At 37.5% G+C, this 20,655-nt stretch overlaps 1 protein-coding gene across 1 annotated transcript in view; it reads left to right on the forward strand.

The window, feature by feature from the left end:
• The window catches only part of XPO4 (exportin 4), an 80,104-nt gene extending 60,398 nt beyond the window's left edge, over positions 1–19,706 (forward strand). Inside the window, exons 15-23 of the mRNA XM_036404121.2 lie at positions 183–352; positions 1,285–1,459; positions 2,529–2,822; positions 3,733–3,913; positions 5,357–5,475; positions 6,387–6,517; positions 7,290–7,407; positions 8,645–8,737; positions 11,391–19,706. Coding sequence (XP_036260014.1) covers positions 183–352; positions 1,285–1,459; positions 2,529–2,822; positions 3,733–3,913; positions 5,357–5,475; positions 6,387–6,517; positions 7,290–7,407; positions 8,645–8,737; positions 11,391–11,588 — 1,479 coding nt within the window. The 3' untranslated portion in view covers positions 11,589–19,706. The remainder of the gene's footprint in view (positions 1–182; positions 353–1,284; positions 1,460–2,528; positions 2,823–3,732; positions 3,914–5,356; positions 5,476–6,386; positions 6,518–7,289; positions 7,408–8,644; positions 8,738–11,390) is intronic.
• Positions 19,707–20,655: the final 949 nt, after the last annotated feature.

Genomic DNA, 20,655 nt, shown 5'->3' on the forward strand with positions numbered 1-20,655 from the left:
ACAAGATAAATTTGGCAAAGATTTTTCTATTACAGGTATTCTTTGCCTTTGTCTATGTAACATTTGTGTAATTTAAGTAGGAAAGAAGTGACAGCCTGAAAAGAATTTGCTTACAATGATTGCCATACACTTTTGAGTTCTGGCTTCTGTAAAACTCACTCATTTTAATGCTTTTCTTATAGATAAGTCTGCCATTTAGTACAGCATTTGGTGCTGATACAGAGGGTTCCCAGTGGATTGTGGGTTACCTTTTAGAAAAAGTGATCAGTAACCTGGCAGTGTGGAGTTCAGAGCAGGACCTTGCAAATGATACTGTACAGCTGCTAGTAACATTAGTGGAAAGGAGAGAGCGGTAAGTTGCTATACCTCTGGAAGTCAAAAAGTTTCTTTTGCTTCCTTTAAAGTTTTTTGGCCACAGTAATCCAGATATAGGACACTTCATATTCATGCCTCTGTAAATTACTTTAGTAACATACTATAACTGCAAAAAAACATCACAAACTTGTCTGACAAGCTGAGGAGTGAGACCTGTATTTGACAAAATATCACCTAATTTTTATTACTGTTTAGAAGTGCACTCTCCTTCCCTACTTTTGTGTCTCACTTTTAAACAGTGAGAAAGGAAAACTCTCCTGGTCTCCACTCTTATTGCAAGGATTTTTATGTTGCTGTTAATTTTTGTTGATTAGGAGTTCAGATACTGGCTAAGCCAGTATGAAATATGTTTTTAAATCTAAATTATGTTTTTAAATACAGGATTTTGTGGATTCAGTCAAATTTCAATAAATTTTCTTTGATATTGCAAACTGTGAAGCAGGAAGTTGTTGAATGCTTTATTTATGTCAATTGACATGCAATTATACATGCAATCGAAAGACTGTTCTGAAGTATGAGGATTTAAAATGCTTGAGGATTTTTTCTTTTTAAAAAAATTAAACCCCACAGGAGCTAGTTTTGGAATAAATTGCTTATTTTATTATGAAGTAATGAGACTAAGCTTTAATCCATGCAATATGTCCATTAACTCTTGTGTGTGTATGTGTGTAAAACTAAAGCACTTCCTTGCTTTTCTCCTGTATGAATTGATTTATTTTCCGAGTATATACTTTAGAAATCTGAGAGCTGAGGCATTAGTAAGATGAAAATCAAAAGGCAATTTAGCCTCAGAATAAAGGAATTTTAAAAATATAGCAACAAAAAATTCTGGCAACTGCTAGAAACCTGATGTGCTCTGTTCATACAATTTTGTGAAGTCTTTAATGAATTTTTTTTCCCCTCTTTTAGGGCAAACTTAGTTATTCAGTGTGAAAACTGGTGGAATTTAGCTAAACAGTTTGCAAGGCGAAGCCCTCCTCTTCACTATTTGTCTAGTTCTGTGCAGAGAACACTAATGAAAGCTTTAGTTCTAGGAGGTTTTGCTCATATGGATACAGAAACAAAGCAACAATACTGGACAGAGGTAAGCTATTTTGATACTTCTATTGCCTCTATATAAGCCAGTTAGTTTAGGGAATTTTATAGTGACACAAAATCAATTTGTATAACATATTTTGATATTTAATACTGATGATTTTTTAAATTATTCTCTGTTTGATGGTCAATACTTGTATCTCTTGTATCTAAATTGTATCTAAAATATCTCAACCCAAAAAGAAGCCACTAATAATTAATTGAAGTGTTTGTGAGACAGACAGTAGAGCAATATGTTTGAAAAAGACTATTATGGAAGATTAAAAATTTCCCTTGCACTGGGACATTTCTTCCTTTCATTTTAATTTTATGGTATTATGATTTATTCTGTTATCACTTAATGGTAATGACAGTAAGTAAAAAGCTGATGTGGAACTTAATGAAGAGTCTTGACCAGCTCTTTGTGCCCTGGCACCACTAAAGCTCAGATATTTAATACCAGAAAGGCTGATGCTAGAAAGTAGCTGAAATGGCATCAGGAAGCACCATTTGAGTTTGTGAAGCATTGACCTTCTGATAAAAACATGCTTTTATTGGCAGAGCTACAAAATTAGAGAGTTAAGGTAAAACTGCAATGCAGTGGAAGTAACTGGGAAAAAAAAATCAACTATTTTTGTGGAAGTTTCTAAATTCAAAATACAGATGATGACAAAAGTGATTTTGCTATTGAGAATCTTAATGTGGCAAAGATAACTGTAAGCATTAATCTTAATGGTTCCATTAATAAGCTGTAACAATTTTCCCCCTAATGCTGAATTTGAAGGGAATAAAATGCTTTGAGCCAGAGAAAGTAATTGTCATTTGTTTAAACACTACAAAATTAGCTAAAATATTCATTTGACACCTGCCTGCAGGTCATGATGGACAGTGAGAGGCACTGCTCACTACCACTTCTGCTTGCATTAATGTGACAGATAATGACATAACTGAGCCATTGGAAACTGGAAGTGATTGCTTTTGGCATGGCAGTACACGAATCAGTTTGCTAAGTGATTTAAACCTCATATCTCATGTAATAGTATGCTTATCCTAATGTGACTTTTTTGGAAAATTTCAAGGTTCTTCAGCCACTTCAGCAGCGATTCTTGAATGTGATAAACCAAGAAAACTTTCAGCAGATCTGCCAGGAGGAGGAAGTGAAGCAGGAAATCACTGCTACATTAGAAGCGCTCTGTGGCATTGCTGAGGCTACCCAGATTGATAACGTAGCAATTCTCTTCAATTTCCTAATGGACTTCCTTAATAATTGCATTGGATTAATGGAAGTATACAAAAACACACCAGAGACTGTTAATCTCATAATAGAAGTCTTTGTTGAAGTTGCACATAAACAAATTTGCTATCTTGGAGAGGTAAATTCAGCCAGGAGGGGAAGGAGGGGGGCAGAGTGTGTGTGCATGCTTGTAAATGTGTATACAGTGCTATTCCTTAAACAAAATAAAATGTAGTGATTTTTATAGAGAGAAAGACTATATAGACACATCTGTTAAAGGATTCCCTTGTTTTAAAACATACACTTGCAAAGATTAAAAGCAGGACATTTAGACTGGGTTTTTTACCTATGAATTTAACCACAGTTCATCACTGGTCAAACACTATGCATGAGTGGCAGAAGAAGACAGACTATGTTGTGTACTTTTTTATAACGATATCAAACTTCTCTGAAGTCTAGTCCAGGAGAATTGCAGCAGTATTCTATGTGGCAAATACTTACCATAGAGACACTGGTTTAGTCCTAGGCAAGGCATTAATAGATCCCAAGAAGTTAACACTTAAAATTCTGAGTTTGTGCATTGCACTTGCATCTTGCACTTAGCACTGTTGGCTAGTTTTGTTTTCAAATTTGGAAGAGTTCCTGCCCATTCCAAACTGGGTATACGCAAACCGAACACTGTTTGTGGCTCTAAACTTCTGTAATTTAAAGTGTGTCCCAGGGGATTTTGTTGGTAATGTAGTTTGTGAGATTAGTGAGATATGCCAGTCTGTCCCAAACCAGTCTTGTCTGGATTTTTGTTAAGACTGAGGAATTCAGAAAATTAATCTTTTGCTTTTTCAATCAGTATCACATCAATATATGGCTATAAGTGTTCTTATTGTCTAAGGTGGCTGTGTTCCTGATGATTTTGTGTACAATTGGTACAAAAGTGATCATACACTGAAATGAAATTTTTGTCTATTGTCTACCAAGTAATGCCATCTTAAAACAAGATGTTTAGCTTTTAGCATGTGGAAGTTTTCTTATTATATAACATTGTTTTATAGGCCAAAGCCATGAACTTGTATGAGGCCTGCCTAACTCTGCTCCAGGTATATTCCAAGAATAATCTAGGTCGACAACGGATAGATGTTACAGCAGAAGAAGACCAGTATCAGGATCTCCTTCTTATTATGGAGCTTCTCACTAATCTTCTATCAAAGGAATTCATAGATTTCAGTGATACAGGTATTAAGGAATTGGTAATTGATGAACCACATGTTGTTTTTTAAACTGTAGGAACCATTCTGGGGCTTGTGTTCAGTCCATGTAAAGTAAAAGCTGAAGTTTAGGCTTGACTAGGTTAGGATATGGAAATTGCTATTTTAAGTAGCAAAGAAGGACTTTTCACTATATTCTAACATCTGAAATTATTATTGCTGTCATAAAATATATTGTGGATGTATGAAACAGCTTGAAATCTGAATGTAATTGCAAGTCTGAATATGTTGTACCAGCAGCACAAAACAAAAAGCACATAGAGAAGTTGGAGTAGTAAAGTAGCTCAAGAGAGCAGATGGGTGGTCTTCTTAGTACAGGATTCAACTTTTGTGAAATGTTGAGTCATTAAAATTCCATCATTGAGGGTCTTCTGTATTCCTCTTTCACAGATCATGCCTTATGGTTTGTGGGTGTCCTTAAGGGCTCCTTCTTGTATTCCAACCTGTTACTTTCTTTTGTGTATTTGCCATTTAGAATTGCAGTTGTTGCAAATGACATTTGCATGGTTCATATCTCACCATGTTCTATATACTTTGCACAGATAAGAAGCCAGGCAGATTCAATTTGAAACCAAGCATGTTTTGATATTCATTGCTTTTCTGAGGTATATATCGAAAGAGAGAATCTTGTACTCCAAAATGCAGTACATCATTTTTTTTCATCATGCATGCACAACACGAGTATGGAAGCAAATTTAGACTTTGTCCATTAAATGGATAACCCAGTGCTTTGTAAAGTATTAGCTTTGAGATCTGGATGTTAGTTGTGTGGAAAACACTTACCATGAAACAAAGTAATGTGAATAAAACCTAGATGCAATGCCTAGAGATCAAATCTATTGAGAATTTTCTACATACTGCTTCTGACTCAATGCAGGAATTATAAAAGTAAGGTCATTGCCAGTTGATGGGAAATGTAGGCCTTAACCTGTAACTGGAGAAAAGTTGACAAAATCCTAACTGCTGAACTTTCTCTGTTAGCTCTCCCATTTTTTTCTCCTTCTGTTCATAAAATATATTAAAGCATATGTAAATATATATATATAAAGTATAAAAATGCAGTAATATTTTACTCACTATGTGTTTATGTGTGCAGGCATGAAGCAGCTACCACTAGAAACAAATGCAATATTCTGTAATGGAAGGGAGCCCTCAGTATCTGAAGTGTTCTGGTTTAGCATGCCATCTGGTACAAGTGATTATGAAATGCTTAGTCCTAATGAATATAAATATAGAGTGATGTGACAGCCTCCACTCACTAAGTTTCTATTTTAATACAGTGCCTCACGATTTTGTTTGGAGAGAGGGGACTAGTCCTATTTTTTAAAATGTCTGTATTATAAAGAAATGGGACTGTTTCTTCAATATGTTTAATCTTCCTTTTATACAAAATATTTTTTCTTTTCTGTAGATGAAGTATTTAGAGGACATGAGCCTGGGCAAGTTACAAATAGATCTGTATCAGCAGCAGATGTTGTCTTATATGGGGTTAATCTCGTTCTGCCTCTAATGTCACAAGATCTGCTGAAGGTAAGTATATTTTTTACACAGAGCTGCTAGAATATGAAAGCTTTATAGTAATGAATTCCCCAGAATTTGTTCCTCTATGCATTCCACCTCCATAAGCTGAATTTTCTAGACTTCATAAATGTACATAACTCTTCCATAGTTCTAAATACTCTTTGAAAACAAATACTGCAAGCTGAGAAAATGTATATCTGAAGGTCCTAAACAAAACTTTACTTCTAAAAGCAAGTCTGTGCAGATCAACAGCCAAACTTGAAATGTGGCTCATAGAGTTCTTTCTTTGATAGTGTCAGAAATATGACAAGAAGCATAAATAGTGCTGGGGGTTAAAAGTAACTATTTATTTCCACAATACAGATGGCTGTCAATCATAGGCATGAGCAGCTTGTCAGTAGAACAGTAAAATATGAAACAACTGCACAGCAGCATTTCATTGTTGCGCTGTGTTCATGTTTTACTTGGAAGCAGGGCAACACTTCAGGAGGGTGTCTCAACTGTCCCCTCTCCACATACTTTCTCATCCAGTAGCTCCTGCTGAGCACAAGATCCACATCCATTTTAGATCAGACGAAAGCGAGGGATCTACCCTGGGAGCTCCTTAATTGTGCTCCAAATGCTCACGAGGCTTTTACCCCACAGGACTAGATTTGTCTGTGTCTGAAATAAAACTCCTTAAATTTGTGTAGAGCAGATACCAGACTGCCACCATCTACTGTTTATCTTTAGGAATTGTCTTTTATTGTACCACAGTGTTTGTATTTATATAAAGTTGTAGCCATTCTAATGACTCAAGTTTCCTGCTAAAATTCTTTTCTTCATTGCACATCATCAGTCTTGTCTCTTTGTACAGTTGAAAATTGTGCCAAAATAGTTACGTGATTGAATCTAAAAATACCATGCTTTTCTTTTGACAGTTTCCATCTCTGTGTAATCAATATTATAAATTAATCACTTTCATATGTGAGATATTCCCTGAGAAGATTCCACAACTTCCAGAGGACCTCTTTAAGAGCCTAATGTACTCACTGGAGTTAGGGATGTCATCGTATCCTTTATAGCTCTTGGGAATGTTTTTAAAAAAAAAATCTAAGTTGCTTTTATAAGGACCTGTTAAATATATCTTTTTTTTTCCTTTTCCTATCAATATCTGCGTGTATAATTATATATCAGTAATTGACTCTTACTCTGCTCTCTGGGGATTGAGAGTTTCACTGTAGTGTCCACTGAGATTCCAACATTAGCTGAATTGCCTCCGACTTGAGGTGCTTGGGCGCAGCCTTTAAGTAGCTTAGCATGTAAGTTTTTTCTGGCAGCCATTCCTGCCTCCTCCATTACTTCATTTCAGAGTGTGTAACTTCATAAGCCTTCAGCTGGTATCCCAAAGCCATTCCTGAATTAGTCTCTCAGCTGGTAATATAAAACATTGCTGCTGTTCTACTGGGCTGGCTCCAGAGCATTTCCTGTCAGGGTGCCAATGGGCTCTCCCTCTCATAATGGGAGTACCATTTTCACTAATCTGTGGCACGTGTCAGAAACAGATGATCTTGACCATAAGGGACTCTTTCTGAAAATGTTATGTCAGAGAGGGTTATGTTACCTTAGGGCATGTAGCTAATAAAAAAAGTAATGAAGTTGGAATCCTTCCCCCCCCCCTTTTTCCTAGCATTTTTTAAATTTGATTTTTTAATTAGCAGCTTTGTAGTGAAAAGAAGCCTTGAAACATACAAGCATTTCAGGTATTTTCTAGTGTCACAACTGGGTAGTTTGACCACCATTTAATTGAAATTTGACTTCAATTCTTTAACATCCATTATCAGAATGAGCTCAGAGGTTTGCCAGCTCTGTCTGGAGGCTGTAACACCGTTAGCAGAACAGTGTGCAAAAGCACAAGAAACAGATTCAACTCTTTTTCTAGCAACAAGGCACTTTCTTAAGGTAAGGCATCTATGTTTCTTGTTACTTTGATTTTTTGCATAAAAGTAGCATCCAGAGGCCAAACAGTGATCATATCCAGATTAATCAGGATAATACATATAGTAAGAAACAGCCTGTTACCTAAAAAAAAAAAAAAAAAGTGTCAGTTTAAGAAGAAGAAAGAAGGCATGAAGAACTGAAGGTACCAGACTAGAGTCTAGACAAAAGAGGATGGAGGTGTAGAGGGAACGAATCTATTATTGCCAGTAAACAAAAGACCTGAGCCTCTCAGAATGGAATTTTTATATCCATGCTCTGCACTTGAGATTGACAGTTTTAGCAGTTCTGGTGAAGCTGTGAACAGAAGGCTTCCAGACTTCTGTGAACTGGAGGCTGGATAGAGTATTAAAAGAAGAGGCATGAAAAAGAGCATAGCTGGGAACTAGAAAGGAAATGCTGTCATTTATTCAGTGTATCTAATGAATTATGCATTTTCTTAATTCAGTGTCACGTTCAGTACTTTACTTTTAGGACCATCCACTTTAATGAATTTTGGGGTGAGCTGGTAGCAACTAGGTTCCTACTAAGTGGCAACAAAGTAATTGTGAAATCTGTGTGCTTGTCTTCTGATTTTGTATAGGTTTCAGTTTTACTTAAGACATCTTTTCTTACCAAACTGACTGGGATTTCTGAGGATTGCTCATTAAATGCTTTCATCAGACAAGATGAGAGAATGAAAAACTTGCATAATCTTGTCTTTATGTATCTTCTAACTTAACATAGTTTCATTCCTTATTTCTGAATTTCCACTTAAAATTATAATAATCCTCTTTACTAATCTCTTCCCTGTTTGACTTTCTGTGAGCTATAGGAGTCTCCAAAACTTGAGGAAAAGTTCTGTATTTTATTCTGGAAGAGCAAAGGCTTTTTTCATTATTTCTCTGGTATATCTAAAGCTTTTAGAGAAAAATACAAGTGATGTCATGTTTCTCTGAAGAACAGTTGATATAAATCAACAACAGGTTCCAGTGCTTTGAGATGTGAATTTATGCTGTTAAGCTGAGACTGGGCTTCTAAAGTTATGGTGCCTAAATCCAAAAATAAAAAATGGGGGCAACAAAGCAAACAACAACCTTGGATGTTTGTAATAAATGTTCATTGTTATTATCAGAAGTGAAGATGAGCTTCAGCAGCAAATGTTGATAAAATGGAAAGTTAAGTTTACACTTACACAACTGCTTCTGTTTCTTGATTTCAGATGGTTTTTGATATGCTGGTACTTCAGAAGCACAATACAGAAATGACAACTGCAGCAGGTGAAGCATTCTACACATTAGTGTGTTTGCATCAGGTATGGTATTCAGATACACCCTGAAAAGAAGTCATTTGTTAAAGGAGAGTGGTTATTACTTGTGCACCTCATAAATCATGGAATCATTTGGCTTGAAAGGGGGCATCCTCAGGAGGTCTGCCTATTTTAGCTGCAGGTCTTTGCATTTGTCCTTGCTGAGCCTGAGTGTCTTTAAATGTCAGTCCTGCCCTTGAATGCACTGACTGCACTTGCCAGTTTGGTTTCATCCCCAGACTGGAGAAGAGTGTATTTCCCCTCCTTCTCCAGGTCACTGACTAAAATATTTAACAGGACAAGGTCCAGATGAGAGCTCTCACCCATTAAGACAATAAAATCCTACCTTGGTTGCAAGGGTGCAGTACACAGCTGCTGAAGACCTGCTTACCTTAGGTATCCACTGCACTTGTCTTAGCCATAGATGTAATTATTTTGTCTAAGAAGACAGGTTGGTAAAGCATGATTTACCTGGGTAAATCCACACTAGATGTTCTCAGAACCACAGAATATGCTGAGTTGGAAGGGGACCTATGAGGATCATCGAGTCCAACTCCTCACCCTGCACAGGACCATCTCAAGGAATCACACCATGTGCCTGAGTGCATTGTCCAAACACTTCTTAAACTCTGTCAGGCTGGTGCTGTGACCATTCCCTGGGGAGCCTGGTCCAGTGCCCAACCACCCTCTGGGTGAAGAACCTTTTCCTAATACCCAACATAAACTTCCCCTGACGCAACTTCAGGCCACTCCCTTGGATCTTTTGACTTTCACATGCCCAGAAATAACTTCCAGGAGTACTTGCTTCATGATTTTCTTAGTCATTTGAAGATGATAGACAGCAGCCAGTAATGAATGACATGAGCCAGCTTTCTGATCCCTTGGATAGATTGCCAGGTCTTATGAGCTTGACTGCATCAAGATTTCTCAAGAGATCCCTGGGTTGATCCTCTTTGCTATGCATAGTTCATCTCCTCCTTGGACTCTGTCTCTAGTCACAAAGGTCTGGTAAAACCTGTCAGTGAAGAGCTTAGCTGAATCAGTGGCCTTATTGCTTTTCTCTGTATCTGTTCTTGTGCTTGGAAGAGGTTATCCTTAGGACCTGTCACCTCTCTTGAGCTCTTTTTGTCTTCAGAGCTCACTCCCACAGGATCCCACCTACCAGTCTTGAAGAAGGTGACATCTGGTCTCATGAGGTCCAGGTCCTGTACTTGGCTGCCCTCTTTCCTCGCTTTCCTGGGAATCTTTAACTCCACTATTTAATGATAACTGAAAGGCTGGCATTAATTACCACATCCATGACCAGCTCATACTAGCTGTGAATAGCAGATACAAAGTCACACCCCTGGGTAGCCCATCTGGTATGTGAGCAAATGTCAGGGAGATAATCTCTTGTAAGTCTGATCTGGAAACTTCCTCAAGTTGCTTTAAGATGACTAAAAGCCCTGTTCTGGGGATTTGTAACGAGATCTCACCCCAAAAGATGTCCTCTTTACTGCTTCTCCTCTGATCATGATTCCTAAGCACTCAACTAGATTGCTGCCCAGTCTGTAGAAAAGCATTTTTCATTTGAGCTGCCTTTTCACAGAAGTGTCAATCTTCTGTCATCTTCTGCCCTGAAGAGCTCTAACCAGCTTCCTCCTGTCCCTTGGAACACTCCAGTCATGCCACCTGTCCCACCACATATCAGTGCCTGCAGTAATGTTGCAGCTCTGAACCTGCACATGAAGCTCTAGCTCCTTCTGTTTCCAAAGCTGAACACACTTCTACACAGGCATTTCAGATTGGTCTCCTTTCAGCCTGTTTCATCCTTTGAGGTGCACTTTTAAACCCATCACATTTGTGTTCTTAATGCTCTCAGTCTCTGTTTCTTTACTCATCTGCAAGTTGTTACCACCATCCCTCAGCAAGCCCCTGAAAGCCCTTCCTGCCGGCTTGGCAAGCCTTTGGCAAAGACATTGCTAAGCCACTTTGTCCTATGGATCCTTGCTCTTGGTAGCAGCCCTTATCCCTCAAAGAGGGACTCATGAACATGTAAAAGAAAAGGACCCTGTGATACCACCCACAGGTGACAAATTCTTACTGTGTCTACCCTGACCCAACCCTTCATGGGTAGAATGGAGGGAACTGCCGTTCTGACTCCAGTGTCCTTCACATGCGCTCCCAGAGCTCAGTCCCTTTGGACTTGCTTCAGGTGTTTTTGTCTTTTTTTTTTTCTGTCTAAATAAGCATGAGAATAAGTAGGATACTCTTAGAAAGGAATCTAAGCTCTCTGTCCCAGGGAAGGAACCCTAGAAAATGGGGAACCTGTGGGAGGAGATGATTGGCATGGAATATGGGACAGGCATCAAGAAAAAACAGTCCAGTCTGCAGGAATAAGCCTATGCTAAGGAAGAGCCAGAAGGCTCTTTGCCTTAAAATTCTCAACTTACTCTGCACTGCAAAGCATTGTGCCTTGCTTTGAAGACTTCTTTAGCCTTAGAAAATACTCACCCTGGTTGAAGGATTTTATCTGGTTTAGAGGTAGGTGAAAGGCTGTGAGGACAGGTGAAGAGGCACTGATGGTTTTCTGTCACAGCCTTTATTCTGAATCGTGTTCTGATGAGAGAAGTTGTATATATTGTATCTCTCTCTTTTTTTTTTAATGTTTGTTTAACAGGCTGAATATTCAGAGTTAGTTGAAACATTGCTATCAACTCAACAAGATCCAGTAATTTACCAGCGGTTAGCAGATGCCTTCAACAAGCTTACTGCAAGCAGCACTCCTCCTACACTGGACCGTAAGCAGAAGATGGCCTTCTTAAAGAGTTTAGAAGAATTTATGGCAAATGTTGGTGGACTTCTCTGTGTAAAATAAACAACAAAACTCTATGCCTAATTTAGACCCTTTCTGCAAAATGCACTGAGAAATGCTGAATGCTGACTAAATCTTGTACCTGTCTCTGGGTTCTTTGCAGCCATCTCAGATTCTAGAGAGCCTGGAAGTTTGAACATAACACCACGGAATAGGAGAGGTCAACTTTGAATCAGCTTCTGCTATTATGTGTTAGCTGCAATCTGTCATACTTGGGTGTGGAAGAGAATGAACAGAAAATCTGAATTGAGTTTTTTTCCATTTATGTGCAAACAGATATGGGCACAATGAAATAAATGCAGTGCCTTTCCCCCTGCGCTGGTTTAAAATATGAGTGGTCATGTAAACATACAGATTTCTTTTCTACCCAAAATCATGTTAGAGTGTGAAGCAGATACATATAAAGCTCTAAACAGTTTAGCTGATTTTAAGCTTTATTTTTCCTCTCTTAAAGTTTGAGTTTGTGTTCCAACGGGGAAGAAAAACCAAATGGTATTTTAACTTGTGTTTAGTTCTGTTTTTCTACATCAACCTGACATTGCAGGTTTAATGCAATGCAGGTTTTTGCATTATGTTCTGCTGCCTAAAGTTCAGAGAAAAAAAAAATATGTATATTTTTGTTCCCCGAAAATGAACTTTAGGAACTGTAGCCATTTCATTGCCTTAATTTAAAAGAAAAAAAAAAGAAGCTCATATACTTTAGGTAAGAACTTTAAGGCAAAATTTGACTCTTGAGAGTTGGTTTAGGATGTTGGCACTGAGCTGCTGTGTACCTGTTGCAGCCCTTCATGTTGACGTGTTGTTTTGGAATGAGTGTCTAATGCAAGGTTCATGTGTAGTTTTACTTTCAGTATCTGTCTTGATTCTCACCTGGGTTGCATGCAACTGCAATGTGTTTCTACACTGAACTGTTTGCTGAAGCAATAACAACCCAAAAGGTGTGAATTACTGGCAAACTTTGTAAAGTTGGGCATTAGCTAAAACAATTATGCTAGCACAGGGGCATCAAACCCTTTTACTCAAGCATGTCTGTTTGACTCCAGTGGGGAAGGGTAATTGGGAGGTCTCTGCTGTAGGAGATTTTTGTTTTTTGCTGAATCTAGTCCACTTCTGCAGAGCTCTCCCAGCTGCTCTGCTCTTGCTTGGTTTTTCATATCAGCACTTTAGCTTTTATCATAGCAGCATATAGTGCCCTGATTATATAGAACCAACAAGGGAGAGCAGCACATGAATATGAAAGCAAGGCCTGCTTTGTCTCCTGTCATGAGCCAGAGGAAACTGAAGCAAACACAAATGCTACATGTCTAGTAAAATTATTTTTGTGGAAATACACAGAGGCAGAAGTGGGCCCTTCTGTTTAAGATCTCTGCTAGATTATGCTGTTAAATATTTCCCATGTGTTTTTACAGTTTATATAAAAAGTCTGGTATACACTTTTATATGGCTACATATAGCTTCATATAGTGTTTGCAATTCTGTGCCATTCTTCAGCTATTCATCTCAAAATTAGTCACAATAGCCAGAATCTCACAACAGACACAAATCTCTAATACTGTGCTATAAGTGATCTGAGGTTTGTTGGGTTTTTTGTTTGTTTGATTGATTTTTTTTTGTTTGTTTGTTTTTTGGCAGTGTTTTTTTTCGTTTTCTGTGGGGGTTTTTTTGGGGGGCGGTGGGGGTTTTTTTGGTAAGTTAAATCCGTAAGTGTTTCAAGCATGGATCCACAAGGCCAAAAATACCATCTCTTTATTACACTTTTCTCTTTTAATTTATGTGAAAACTGGGCTAGGACAGATTTACACATTACAAAGTGACCATAAAACTTCTTAGATAATAGTGTACCTTCCCAGATAGTATTTTATTTCTAAGATAACTTGCATAGCATTTTAGAACAGGAGAATTGCTCTCAATTTTTTCTTTAAATTCTAGTGCTTTTCTTTAAAGGATTTATTGACTGTGCACTTGCACAAAATACAATGATCCTGGCAGATCACTCTGTTTCAAACTGTTGTGATGGCTGAGTTTTTATTTTTAAATTGGGGTTTGCTGTTTTTGAAACTGCTTTTGGGGTTTTTTTGAGTTTATACTTTGGATGGGGCAGAAGTTCTGAAACCTCATTTTTTTCAGATGAAGGGCACTGAAGCCTGGGAACATCAGCAGCAGTAGGAGCTGCTGGTTTGTTATGATGTGCCTGATGTCAGGTATCTAGACTGAAGTCTTCAAAGAGATCGTAGCAAATATTCCATGTTTTGGGTCTGACTGAGTAACTGATACACTCGGTCATCCTTTCTTTTATAACTAGCTCTGTCACTATTGTTTTATTAATCCTAAAACTGGCTCACTATTTAAAAGTATTTATTAACTTTAAAGGGTTGAAATCTCTTGCATATTGTGATGAGCGGGAGCACAAATTGAGTTTGTATTCTGGGCAAAGTAATGTGCATACCCATTATTTTTCTTTTCAGGCCCATTGTGTTGTAACAAGCAGAAACACACAGCATTTCTGAGTATCAAGACTTTAGCTAAAGTATGAACACCCACTTTCAAAGACTAGTTTTAAAGGTGGTTTAAAATTTTCCTTTGCCCTTTGTTTAAAAATAATATTATATGTTAAAGGAAAACTGTCCTAGTAAGCGTTTGGGGGTTTTTTTTGTAATTTCCTGCTTTATGTTACACTTGCCTGTTTTTTAATTTTCCTTTTATTCTCATATATTTAACAGAGATCTTTCCATGCCATTTTATGTTTCTTTTTAATGCTAAGATGTCTCTGCTTAGTGACATCCATGAAATGGTTGCAAAGGTTTCTGGAAGTAAGTCCTGTTCATTCATACTCTTCCTGGTGACTGCTTCTATCCGAGCTATTTGACTTCTGTATCCTTTCTGTACCAAAAAAAATAGAAAAAAAAGAATTTTCTGTGATCATCTACACATTCAGTTGCTATAAATCAGGGTGTGAAAGCACATTAAGGTCCACAGGAACGACTCAGACTGTTTGTAGTGAACACTGAGAGATGACTCAACATAAGTGTCCTGAAAGTTCCATAGCATCATTGCATTAATTTTCCATTCACTGTGGAGAGTGAATAATGGTTCTAAAAATGCACCTGTTTTTTGAAGGAAGAAAAAAGGCAATTCAAACCAAGTTATAAATGCTGCATGATACAATTGTAACAAATATATTTGTCTAGACTTTCCTTGCTGAAACAGATTATTGGACCAGTGTTTTCATTCTGAGACTAGCTTCTTTTCCATTTTGCCAGCTCCTTCCCCACTGTAATAGTTAGTTCTAATGCTGGCATAATAATTTTGTTCAACCTATAGTTTTGAACACTGACAAGCATCAAGTTCAATCATAAAATTGAAGACCTTGTTAAAAGCACAGATACACAGCGACAGGAGAAGGGGACTGGATGCAAGAAACTTCCACTTTCCATGTGCATTTATGCCTTAATTAGCTTCACTGAATTACCACCAGAATCTGCTACTTTTTGCCCAGAGGTTTGTGTTTCACCATTTAATGGTAAAGGGCTCACCTTTTTTCTCAGGAATGAGAAACTTGTTTTCTCAGCATGTCCAAATCCTACTAGTTGAAAGAGAGGGGTTTGAATTGGAGTCATCGCTTTCATAGTGAGAAGAGCTCACTAAAGCCCCAGTGTTTACCTGGGCAAATCCCTTTATATCTAAGCCATGTAGTTCTAGAAAATAAGCTTGTTCAGAGCAGTCAGTTGTCCATTTAAAATCTAGTTCTTTAAAAGGGAAAGCAAATTCTAATTTGTGGTCTGTGAAACTATTAAAAAACACAAATTTGCAGCATTTTGCTTGTAAAACATTTCAAGTAATTTCAGGTTTGGTTAAGTGATTACATAAGAAGGGGTGGGTTTTTTTAATGGAAGTAGCTTGATGAATATAAGCGCAGGAGTAGGAGCCAGGCTCCTCTAATTTTGTAATGTTTATCCACAGGATCCTCTGTGGCCATTGGCAAGTCACTCGAATTGTGTTATTGTTAAAATAGCATTAACACCTACCTACCTCACAGGGATGTTGTGAGGATTAGCTTATGCCTATAAAACGCTTTGAGGATCTGAGATGCTATGTAAATATTATATACTTTAATTTTAGTTTTGTGAGGTGTAAGATTTACTGTAATGAAAACAGAAGATTTTCATAATGGTAAAGCCCCGTAGAGGCAGCAGTGGTGCAGTATTCCCAGGACTGATCTACTGCAGTACAGTAATGCTTGCTGTGAAATTGTCATTATTTCAATTACAGCCAATTGAAATGGCGGCTTCTTCTTATATAAGGTGAGATTCCCCACCAGTGTGCCTCAGTTCTGATCTTCAAAGAGAGAGGACAGTTACTGGTTATTCAGGCTTTGGTGCCTCTGCTTGTGACAAGTGCTGCTTGTGGTGGTAGGGTTTTGTTTGGTTTACTTTTGGTTTTCTTTACATTTTTCTGCAAGGAACAAATACCACACGTTTCCCCCATGTCTGTTCCAGTCACTAAGTATAACCAAAGCCTAATGATAACAATTAAAATTTAAAGAGCCAGCCCTGTTCCCCTGCCCCTCATAAATTTGCATTTGAGTAGCTTGTGCTCTGTTTTCAGTAAATTAGATTAATGTTTTCTAGTACTGATGATGAAACAAATCATGAAGTGTGCTTTGCTCTACAGCCTCAAATTCTCAGCTATCTTATAGAGCCCTTTTTTCAGTATGAGATTTCTTGGGGCCCTAGAAACTAAGATACCTCTGGCTTTCCCTTCTCTTCAGTGAATGAAAATTGATTCTGATTTTTCATTTCTTCCCGTTCCCTACCCTGCTTTTCCTGTCCTTTTAAACTGCTGTTAAGCAGATTTGGAAGGCCCTTCCAACCTCAGAGGAAGATACTACTACCCATGTAATTTTCCAATCTGTTACAGCTTGATACTTGAAATTGATAAAAACCTCTCTAATAGTATTCACCACACATTTCAATCCCCATTAAACCATTCTGGAATTTTCAATTAGGAAAAAAAAATACCTATATTATTTGTTTTCTTTATGCAAAATAAGAAACCTCCATGCAGTGAACATGCAGTTTTAAGGCAATAAATGCTAGTACTGCTGTTGGTCAAGTGTGTAAATATTTTAAATGTGTCATTCAATACTGTGTTGAGTTTATATATTAAAAACACAGGGATTGAAGTGCTAGTTGATTTCAAGTATTGTTTTATCTGTACAGTTGAAGATATGAAGTTGCATAGAAGTATTTCACGTTTTATTGCAATAAGACTTGGGAAATGGCTGTGTAATCAAGCCTTATCATGACTGAATTTTCAATTTTGAAATGATCACTTTGTGTATTTTTAAGATCCATAAGCAGGAAGAGGATAAAATTGTTTTCCACTAAAGACTTTTTTATTTTGTTTTGGCCACGTGTGATTTGTGTGTATTCTTGTTTAATATTTTTCTAAAATCTCACCTGTGTTGAATCCCTCAAAAAGCATTTGTTATACTTCCTTACAGTGGAAACATAAATAGCAACATTATGAAACCTTAGGCCACACCTTTTGCTCTTTGGCTACAGTGAATGCACAGTAATTAGGTTAAAAGTTGGTGGAGTAACTTTAATTTACATCAGCACTTACGGCATGAGTTTGTCCATCAACAGAAAGTTTGATTAGGGGTGCCACAGCAGTATCTCACACTGGACTGCAATTACCAGAAATAATATATAATCAGATTAATCTTTTCCCCCATCTTCCAAAAGAAGTTTTAAGAGTGACTTTTCTGGTCACTATTACTGGTGGCATTTGTCTACTCAAAAGGAACACTGATTTCTGGGTCTTTAATTTGTGTGTGTGTGTATATAATATAAACAGTTTTTATGATGGTATCTGGCACAGAAATGTTCTCCAAGCTCATAATCTGTTCCTATGTAAGGAGCTTCTAACAACAGCATGTTACTTCATGGATATCAGAAAAGTTCAGTTACAGGCAGCAGTTCCTAATGTGCAATTACATTTAAATAAACTACAGCTATTTTCTAGTGTCCCCCTCCTACTTCATGCACTCACATCATTTAGATAAGGAAAAAAAAAAGCTTCACAAATCCTGAAAGTAAAACTACGCAACAACTGTGGTAGTGACAGCTTGCTATATATCTTGGTTGTATGTATCACTAGAATTTTACTGGTTTCAAAAGTAAGATTATGCAGTTACATATTTATATTAGCATGGTTTCGTTCAGTGAATATTTTGGAGAGGGACAGAAACATTTAAGGTAATTTTGAGGAAATTCCTGAATGCAATTGCTAAGACTAACAGCAGCGTATCCAAGAGTCTTTCATGTAGAAAATTGAACTATTCTGCTTTACCTTAAATATGAGTTCTGGAATAAACTTGAATGATTTGGGTACAAAGCCTTTATTCACACTTATTTGTCTAAGTATACACAAACCCCATCAATTTTGCCTTTTTGAAACATTGGCTTTAGTTGTGAGTGATGGAATTGGTGGTGGATTTTTTCATTCAGTGATTTGCCATGTCTTACAAGCAGAGAGGTACAAAAGCGCAACCCTCCAAGTGGAATTTGTCTGGACAGCCAACCAAGGAGCAGGTTGTACATGAACTAGAAGAGGGAAGGAAAACGAGAAGAAAGTGATAACTTTGCAATCTTATCCAGAGAAAGAAAAACAAATCAATCTGAAAGTGTAATTACATCATGTTTAACATGACATCTTGAAAGGGATTAGTAAAAGCCTGCCATTTTATCAGCAAGTTTGTTGGGGGAAAGAGTACTGTTTTGGAATTCTGAAATGAAATGTGATACTATCCTTGTAATTTTGTTAATTAAATAATAAATTCCTCTTTATTTTGGAAAACATTCCAGACAAATCTATATATCCAAAGAGAACAAAGAAGCTACCCACTGTGACGGATACATAATTCATTACTAGTTTTTCTGCTGCCTGTATTTGAATCTTGTGGAAGAGCTGTTTTCACTTTAACATCTATTAGATGGTATCGGATTTGATTTTCCTGACATGCTGTTGCCTTTACAAGTTAGAGTAAAGTGAAGATGTGGGTGTGATGTACTTCCCTTTTTCTTCCTCTCTCTGTCTGGCCTACTGTTAATGGTTGTAAAGACAAATATGTTTGATTTGCTTTAAGTTACTGTTTTGGATGCTGCAGTTTAGGTTTGTGGCATATTCAAACTGCTTGCCATCTCTGTGTTTGGTGTTCCCTGAATGAAAGTCATTGCTAGACTCCAACACAAGTATTGATTTGAAAGCTTCACTGGCTTAATAAGCTGTCAGGACATTTGCTTTAGTTTTTGAACTGCACCAGTACTACTAGTGGTCTTTTGTTCATTGAAGTGATTGTTGTAACTCACAAAAAAAAAAAAGAAAACAAACCCCAAAGCCAAAAGCCCACCACCACACTGTGGAATCCCTAGGAAGATCACTGATGTCCTCACAAGATCAACACTACTTTGGGGAAGGCTTATATTCTTCTGCCACTTTAAGGAAAGACTGTTCTTCTGAAGTACTTTTTGCCTGCTTTTAGGCTGTTATGCACTTTCATGATTTCTTAACAAACTACTGTTAAAATGTACTGTAAACATGGATTTTGATAAGCGCACATGTATTTAAACAATTCACTCAGCCTCAGGAAAGCTGGAAAAATTGGATACCTGTTTTGTATCTTGGTTAAAATGTTTGTTACCTGCATCTCTTAAGATGGCCAGATAATGTCTAGATCCTGCGAGTGTAACTATTTAAGATACCAGTATAGTCTGTAAAAGGAGGACAGTGTAATTTTGCTTTAGGGACAGAGAAAAGGGTGTCCTTCTCTTATTTTTCTTAGAGGTATATATATAGTCTGAATTGGAGTTTCAAAAGCAGAAAGCAGTAATAAACCCCATTTACTGTTCAGGAAAAGAAATGTTTTCTTTCGTAACACTATCTGATTTCTATTTTCTTCCTTCTCCTTAAAGAGCGTGTGTGAAATAAGTGCAGAGGTATGTGTAGGAAAAACTGTAAAAGCTGCTGCTGTACATGTTTGCTACTTGACTGCATTTTCTGTTCCACTTTAATTTTACTGGTTTTGCTAAATATATTTTATATATTTTCCTTCCTGCTTCTTGTGATGGCAGAGTGATTACATCTTTGGGGCGGGGGGAAAGCAAAAACAACCATGACAAGGCTTTGGGGCCAGACAATGCCATGATGGTTGGATGTTATCATGCATCTCAGGACATTTTTAGAGAGAACTGTGTAAATCAGAAGCCTTGGTAAAATCTGTGGGGATGTGAAAATGTACAGAAGTATAGATACTGGTAATTCTGTTGAAGGGTTGGGTGTTTGGTTTTTTTTTTTCAAATACTTGTAAAGTCTGTTTGAAATGCCAATACCACTAGGTGGTATTAAGTGACTAGTGGTCACTTATGTAGAGCATTTTTCTGTCTGAAAGCTGTGGCCCTCTATGGATCCTGAATTACTTCCAAGGAATGCACAAAGCCTGGCAAAATAGAAAGAAGTCACAGGGATCCTGTATCACTGTCATGTTGTTAAGATTTCTGTCTCCATAGAAAAAGACTTGGGACTCCATGAACTACTTAAAGCTTACTTCTGTACTTGAATTCATAGAGTGACTACAAGCTTTGAAGAGGCTGACTGGCAGTCTGCCCTGCCATTGTACCACAGGTTCTTGAGAAGCTTTGGTGCAGCTGGCCCACACAGGTACCCCATGGGGCCCCAACACACATTTGATTCTCCATCTGTAGGGGGAACAGCTTGGGAGTGAAAGTAAACGTGCAGCAAGCTTTGCTTAGAAAGAGGAGGTGTTGCGGGTTGTTTTCTAATAAGAATATTTTCACTTTGTTGTTTTCCATCATCATTAATAACTAGAAATTATCCTTGTATGGTTGTAAAGCATTTGCTGCCTTCCAAAACAATGTGCAGTTGGTTTGCCAGCCCTAAACATGTTGAGGGGGGGGTTTGTGTGGGTTTTTGGGCTTTTTTGTGAAAAAGTTAATAGAAGTTTTTTTAGGCTTAATGGCAACAGGAAAGATTCTACAAGTAGAATTTA

This window comes from Molothrus ater, chromosome 2 (genome assembly GCF_012460135.2).
Source record: "Molothrus ater isolate BHLD 08-10-18 breed brown headed cowbird chromosome 2, BPBGC_Mater_1.1, whole genome shotgun sequence".
Lineage (NCBI taxonomy): Eukaryota > Metazoa > Chordata > Aves > Passeriformes > Icteridae > Molothrus > Molothrus ater.